We start from the raw sequence: 7,178 nt of genomic DNA on the forward strand, positions 1-7,178 counted from the left end.
ACAGCATCATCCAACTTATTACAAATAAAAACTCCTTTGCAAATAATTCATGCTGCAAAAAACCTGAGGTGAAAATAAATCAATTTTAACAATAGTGACATTTACACTTTGTACAAATGATTGTCTGCATATGGCACAAAAATAAGCTATGCATTAGAAAAGTATAAATAAACCCACATGTATCATATTTTTAAATGGCGCACAAATTATTATTTTAAACAAACTCCAAGGCATTGGCGGGTCTGCGAACCCGGTTCGCAGGTTGTATGTACTAGGTTGTATGTACTAGGTTGTATGTACTGGTAGTATGTACTAGGTTGTATGTACTAGGTTGTATGTACTGGTAGTATGTACTAGGTTGTATGTACTAGGTTGTATGTACTGGTAGTATGTACTAGGTTGTATGTACTAGGTTGTATGTACTGGTAGTATGTACTAGGTTGTATGTACTGGTAGTATGTACTAGGTTGTACGTACTAGGTTGTATGTACTGGTAGTATGTACTAGGTTGTATGTACTGGTAGTATGTACTAGGTTGTATGTACTAGGGTGGATGAAGTTTCCTTTCATCTTCCTTCCTGCACATGATGAATTTGTCGACTGAACGAAGGGTTGAGTTGTCGTAGCGTTGGTGCGTAGACTTGAGTGCTGAGTTCAGAAACCTCCCAGCCTCCTGGAGTCTCCAGGCATGGAGCTCCATGGCCTACAGGGAGGGAGGTGTGATAGGAGCCCAGGCCGGGGGCAGCCGCACGTGGGCAGAGCCGTCGTAAGGGGAGGACTCGTGCACCTCAGGTCCGGCAGTGCTGTCATACAGTGGGGATCCAGGAGGGGGCGCCGTGCCTGGGTGAGACAGGCTGGCATAGTGACTGGCTGAGCCTCGGAGGAACTGAGAGCCCAGGGTGCCCACCATGCCACCTGACTGGGAGGCAGGAGTCACTGGAGCATTTCCCATAGTCCACAGGCCGGTGTACTGACTGTAGGAGACACACGTGGATGTGTGGAAGAGCTGTTTAATATTTGCATTGCAAAATCGGTGTATATTCATACACAAAGCTTTAGAATATGTCAAATATTATGCTAGATACTGTATGTTTATGGGTATTATGTTCACATATCAATCACATATCAATACCACAGTGTCTGTTTGTGATTGTGGTAATAATGGGCTCAAGAGATCATGCAATTCATGGTCTAAGTCTGGTCCTGTTTACTTAAAGACCTAAAACTGTAATTGATGATGTATTCAGTCTGATCAACAATCACAAACTATTGCTGTATGTCTGTGCACATATACGTGTGTGTGTCTGTGCGTGCATATGTGTGCATGTGCATGGGATGTAAGTGTGTGCATGTTTGTGTGTGTTTGCTTGCCCAGCTGTGTGTGTGTGTGTGTGTGTGTGTGTGTGTGTGTGTGTGTGTGTTGACCTGGAGTTGGAACTGGGAGATGAGTGCTGGCCCGTATGTACCACGCTGGAGTGAGAGGGTATCTGCAGACTGGACCAGTTCTCATGGGCAGGTAGCATGGACAAGCCTGATGAAGGGTTCTCCGGGTAACTACCTGAAGAGCAAGCAGAGAGACATCACTGTCTCACACCCCGAGACGCCGCAGGTCATACACACAAGACACTAACACACGCGGTGCTCTTTTTCTCCCTGCGTGTGAACACCAGCAGAACGGCTGTGGGCGGCTGAGGTCCGTGTGGGTGCCCTGTCGCTCCGTGACTGCGGTGTGTTTGTTTTTGACCGGGAGCTCACGCACACACACAAAAGCTGGAGGAATTCAAGACATTCCCAGTTCAGTGGCACATGTTTGAGTTTCTCATTAAGCCATGAGTGCAGGCAGCAAGTGGAGGAAAAGAAAGTGTGTGTGTGTGTGTGTGTGTGTGTGTGTGTGTGTGTGTGTGTGTACGTACTGGGAGAGGCTGTTCGGTGTTGGTAGGTACTAGGGTAAGGGGAGGAACGGTGAGTCTTCAGCGTGGAGTAGCGTTCGCAGCTATGAGAAGCGGGTAAAGACAAGGGGCCGTTGAACGGAGGGTGAGAGTTTGCAGGAGGACAGAGAGACCCTGTTCCTGGTAGAAACCATCCACTCACTGCAGACAGGACATAGGGAAGAGTTCAGGACAGACCTGTGTTAGCATGCAGCAACCACAGCATCAAATTATTCTGTAGTCCCCCCTCCCCCAAAAAGATCACATTGTGACAATAAAGGGTAGATATTTCAGGGGATATTTCCACCACTATAATCAGAAAGCACTACGAGAAGTGTGTGAATAAACTTACGTTGAGTATAACCCGACTGCTGGCTATCACTGGCATCGTCCAATATTTCTTTATGATCAATTCTAGAAAACAAAATGAACACAAAAGAGTTAAGCTTCTTCTTTTCGATAAACAACATGCATAAATATAACGGAATACATGAAAGCGTTTTGTTTGTAGAGGTTTGCTGTGTTGTCAAATACTGAACCTCTCCTTGGTATCTAGGAATGCTTTGGCGAAGGGGTTGAATTTTATTTTTAGCGCGGTGATCTGAAAGAACACAAGATCGTTGCGTTAAGTTTTTTTTTTTTTTAATAACATGGGTTACGTTTAAAACCAAGTGAATATGTGTTATTATTCAAATTACTTCTTCATTCTGGTACGCAGTGACTGCAATGAACTGAGTTTCAGGGAAGGAGTGACTGGTGATCATTCGTCGTGGCCCCCCGACACGCACGATGTGAATCCGAGGTTCGTATTTGTGTAAAGAATTTAACATGATCTGCAACGCATAAAAACATACGGTGATCAATGTAGTACTGCAAGAACAATATATATATATAAGGATATATCTTGCGTTAAGTATGTACCGTATGTGTTTGTCTCACCTGTCCGCCTCCGTTCAGTTTGTTAGTAAGCTTCACTTTGCTGAACGACACCGGCGCTTTCATCCAGTGCGCACCGAAGTTTGGCGAGTCCGGGTGGATGTAGACGCAGCTCGGGGCCTGCGGTTCGGGTTTGCCCCCAGGGACCCACTCTCCGTTCACGTATTTCCACCTATGATTGTCCGCTCCCACGAAATCCAGCAGGAACGAGTACATGGCGTTCGGGTCCAAACCTGACACGCTTACCTTCAGTACGGGGAACATGCGCCTTCGTGCGAGCAAACAGAAGATAAAGACTTTAGGAACATTAAGGGTGTAATTCACTTCACTGCAGACGACATTAAAACTGAATGCGGTCAATAGTAAAACGAAATAAAAATCAGAAAGAGGAAAATGAAGAAAGCGCAAACAAGAAATGATAGTGCCATTTTGAGCACATATTTGATAGTACTTTGTTTTAATAATTAAACCGACTAGAAAAAAATGATATAATAATGAAAACAGTGAGACATGTTATTAACTGAAAAACCTTCACGCCTATGATAGACTATATATGTGAAACATTTTATTTTACACTCTGCTTGCAGAATATTACTGAGAACTTATCTTTTGACGTATTCAAATAAATACATTTAACAAATGTGTTTATATAAATACGCCACACTGAGATTGCACAAACGTCTGAACTTATTCTGCATTATTATGAGATATTTTGACATGAATACCTTCCATTCTTGGTTACAATCATTTCATTTGTAAGTTCTTTGAACTTCTGCCAAAGCTCCAGTTCATCGAGACTGACTTTGAGGTCTTTCTCGGTTGGGTCTCCCTTCTCGCTCCCAGCCTGGAGCTCGTTCTCCACAGCACTCAGAAGATGGTCAACCTGGTACTGGACAGTTTTTCCTGAACATTCACTTGCACCAGAAGCCATAGTGTCCAAGATATCCACGGCTTCGTGCGTGAAGAAGATATCCACACCGTCTGATAACGTCCTGTAACGTCAAATACTCCGTGCCATGGACATGTAGTTGGAGGTTCCCGTTAGGCCTGAATAACACAGGACCCAAATAAATAGATGTGGGCAACACTGCCGCTCCACGCGCTGCTGTAGACGTTTCTGATTGGCTCCCCTGAGCTTTGATTCCTGCCGGCTAAACTCCATTGGTTAAGCACGTCCATATTCATTAGAATAGACAAAGTGTTTGAAGTCTGAAGGCCTTTGTACAAACTCAGTTTATCCACTTAAAACAAACAAATAAATAGGATCTCACAACCAAATCTGCAATAGTAAAAACACGATGCGTTTGTGTTACGCAGGCTATAAATAACTTATAAAAGATATATAATTGCAGTTTATCAGAAGCTTAGTAGCAAGCATAACATCTAAACAACACCTTAAAATATGAAAACACATGCATTAAATCAAATGTAATCCTGTTTATTTCACGTTTATTATTTCATGTTTACATTTATTTATAGATTTATAATACATTTAGGGAAGAAGAATGATATTTAGTGACTTTTTGGCTATTAGAAAGTAAAATAAACTGTTTTTTCCTTAGGTAAACAGGCAGGCAGAATTAATAAAGTACCTAGATTGAAATTGCATATTGATAATATTTCACATAAAATATACCATGAAAAGACCCAATGTAGATACACTTGAATTATCCCCCCACCACCACCACTGCATATAAATAATAAGTTTCTCCATTATGGCAAAACGAATTCATTCGTTATCCTTTCATTCATTATGCAAAAAATCATTATGCTTAAGCTATTAGACACTATGTTATTACAACACTCAAAGCAGCGTTGATGAAATCATGGAATCATAGGAAGTACTTTACTACACATAATTGGTCCACATCTTGCCTCCAAGACCATTACTCTGAAATGAACAAGATCAGTTAGGTCAATTAAAAATAAAGGACAATGTAAATGAACACAGTCACCAAGTATAAACATTCGCTGACCTGTGGAAGACAACGAGAAGACATGTCCTGAATGTCCTGAATGGACAGGGGCTGCTCCGGCCCACAGGACGTTGAGATTCTGCTGCTGCAAAACTTGGAGCCTTCGGGGTCTTGCGAGCTAAATAAATCAGTGATGTCAGCATTACAGTGTACGCTTATAGAGTTCTCCGTGTTCACAAAGAGGGGACCCACCTGGCCACCTCATCAGCTGGTGTCCTTAACTCTTGTGTGTCCCCAGTTATTGCCTCGTCTCTTAAAGGATGTGGTGGGGGGGCCTCACCAGGAGTCCTCGGTCTTGTAGTTACGACTTTGTTTGGACACACCAGCTCCAGCTGTTCAGTAAGGTGGAGTTGCAGCACAGATGATATGTTGAGGAATACGTTAGTTAGTCAGTAATAATGCAGTAAAAAGAAAGAAAGAAAGAAGTTTGAGGGGGAAAAAGCTCTCATGTGTTTGTGTTTATGTGTACTGGGTGAAACCAACCAGATCTTTGATGCTGAACACACTATCACACTGTGATGTTAGTCCGTTTGTATCCAGTAGTCTGTTCATAAGGCGAAAGAAAAAAACTAATAGGAAAGCAAATTCACAAAAACAAAGATTTGTGGTCTTTTTATTTTTTTTAATAATGACATTTTGGCTAAGGTTGACAACATCAGATAACATTCCCACTTGTGTTACGAAGGCCCTCTGCGTTGGCCCAGAACGTTCTGGACTGAATAAAGGTTTGCTAGTATCTGTGTTTATGTAATGCACTAGCACTGCTACGTCTGTTTTCCCATAGTTCCCTGGGCCTGGCTGACCTCCGAGCATGATCCATGTGGGACAGTGACATGTGGTGCATGAGCCGCAGCTTGTACAGCATGGTGGTCGCGGCCCTCGACGGGCAAAGTGGCTCCTCAACTCGCTGTTTGGCAAAAAACAAACAAACAAACAAACAAACAACCAGACAGACAAACAAACAAACAACCAGACAGACAATACATAAAAATTATAAACAAATAGTGTCTTGGAAGCTTCCAGTTTAGATCGTTTTTCAAATATGTAATTGTTGTCATTTGCAAATGAAGTCAGACACATACAAACACACATATAAATTCACTTAATTAACTTAATCTGTCATCTGTTGATAAGTTGTTTTGCATGGATCCAACAAATTTTGAGTGAAATAGCACGTGAAGAATACCAAAGAAAGAGTCTTGGTGCTGAAGTTCTCCAGAAAGCTGGGCTGGAGACTGTAACACGTAGGCACGTGGAACTCCTGCAGGAAGACCTGTGGAGATGAAAGACAGTTGTTCATTCTGTGGCATTACAGAAAGTGGCGTCATTGTGGAGGGGGATTGACATGGGTATTAGTCCAGGGGTCGGAGGTGACGAGGAACACATCATCTCCCATAGTTCTGGGTGTAAGCCCTGGCACCTGAGGCTCTCACTCCACACATGCAGCAGAGGGTGAGACGTCCCAGGGGACAGAGTTAGGAAGAGGGTGGTTGATGTAAGTGACTAATCCCACACCTACAGCCCACCACCAGTGTACCACGTCCTACAGGTCATTCTCTGGGCTCTGTCACCGATGAACTGTAATTACTGATTTTTTAATGTGTTTTATATTTCTGATGTTGTTCTCAGATGTTTTCCTTAGACCCTGTTCTAATTTTATGAGGATGAAGACAACAGTAAGACTCCAGTAAGTCGATCTAGACAAGAGTGTCTCCTAAATGTACATTTTAGAGCAATTGTAAAAGAAAATCTAATCATTCGTGTTGACGATCTTCAATCTTCATCTGTTCAGAATTGCTCACATGGTCACCAGAATGTTACAGTGGAAAAAAAGTTTATAGACCCATGATGTACAGTGGACTACATTTTATTCCACATTGCACTAATAACAAGAACATAGATTATGTTTGGAAATTGAAGGACAGGTAAATGTTATGGGGACATATTAGTGTCTTGTTCATTGCTGGCTCAGAAATGTTGCAAAGCTGTTCTCCACCCAGCCCTACCTCCACCCCCTCCCCTCCACCCACCCCTACCTCCACCCCCTCCACCCACCCCCTACCTCCACCCCCCTCCCCTCCACCCAGCCCTACCTCCACCCCCTCCCCTCCACCCACCCCTCCCCTCCACCCCCCTCCCCTCCACCCAGCCCTACCTCCACCCCCCCTCCCCTCCACCCAGCCCTACCTCCACCCCCCTCCACCCAGCCCTACCTCCACCCCCTCCCCTCCACCCCCCTCCCCTCCACCCAGCCCTACCTCCACCCCTCCCCTCCACCCAGCCCTACCTCCACCCCCTCCACCCAGCCCTACCTCCACCCCCTCCCCTCCACCCACCC

The 7,178-nt window shown here is 44.0% G+C and overlaps 2 protein-coding genes across 2 annotated transcripts in view; both read right to left on the reverse strand.

The window, feature by feature from the left end:
• tbxtb (T-box transcription factor Tb) lies at positions 1–4,170 on the reverse strand. The gene is made up of 8 exons (XM_076974109.1): positions 3,590–4,170; positions 2,868–3,132; positions 2,627–2,761; positions 2,468–2,529; positions 2,281–2,342; positions 1,914–2,090; positions 1,426–1,558; positions 1–974 (listed from the first exon to the last, which is right to left on the reverse strand). The coding sequence occupies exons 1-8, from the start codon at positions 3,793–3,795 to the stop codon at positions 704–706; spliced, it is 1,311 nt and encodes a 436-aa protein (XP_076830224.1). The 5' UTR covers positions 3,796–4,170; the 3' UTR covers positions 1–703.
• A 138-nt stretch (positions 4,171–4,308) lies between these two features.
• LOC143476112 (uncharacterized) overlaps positions 4,309–7,178 on the reverse strand; it is a 17,443-nt gene continuing 14,573 nt past the window's right edge. The window contains exons 9-14 of the mRNA XM_076974108.1: positions 6,027–6,113; positions 5,644–5,747; positions 5,324–5,384; positions 5,033–5,172; positions 4,841–4,958; positions 4,309–4,755 (exon numbers count right to left, since the gene is read on the reverse strand). Coding sequence (XP_076830223.1) covers positions 4,714–4,755; positions 4,841–4,958; positions 5,033–5,172; positions 5,324–5,384; positions 5,644–5,747; positions 6,027–6,113 — 552 coding nt within the window. The 3' untranslated portion in view covers positions 4,309–4,713. The remainder of the gene's footprint in view (positions 4,756–4,840; positions 4,959–5,032; positions 5,173–5,323; positions 5,385–5,643; positions 5,748–6,026; positions 6,114–7,178) is intronic.

The sequence above is a fragment of the Brachyhypopomus gauderio genome, chromosome 15 (genome assembly GCF_052324685.1).
Source record: "Brachyhypopomus gauderio isolate BG-103 chromosome 15, BGAUD_0.2, whole genome shotgun sequence".
NCBI lineage: Eukaryota > Metazoa > Chordata > Actinopteri > Gymnotiformes > Hypopomidae > Brachyhypopomus > Brachyhypopomus gauderio.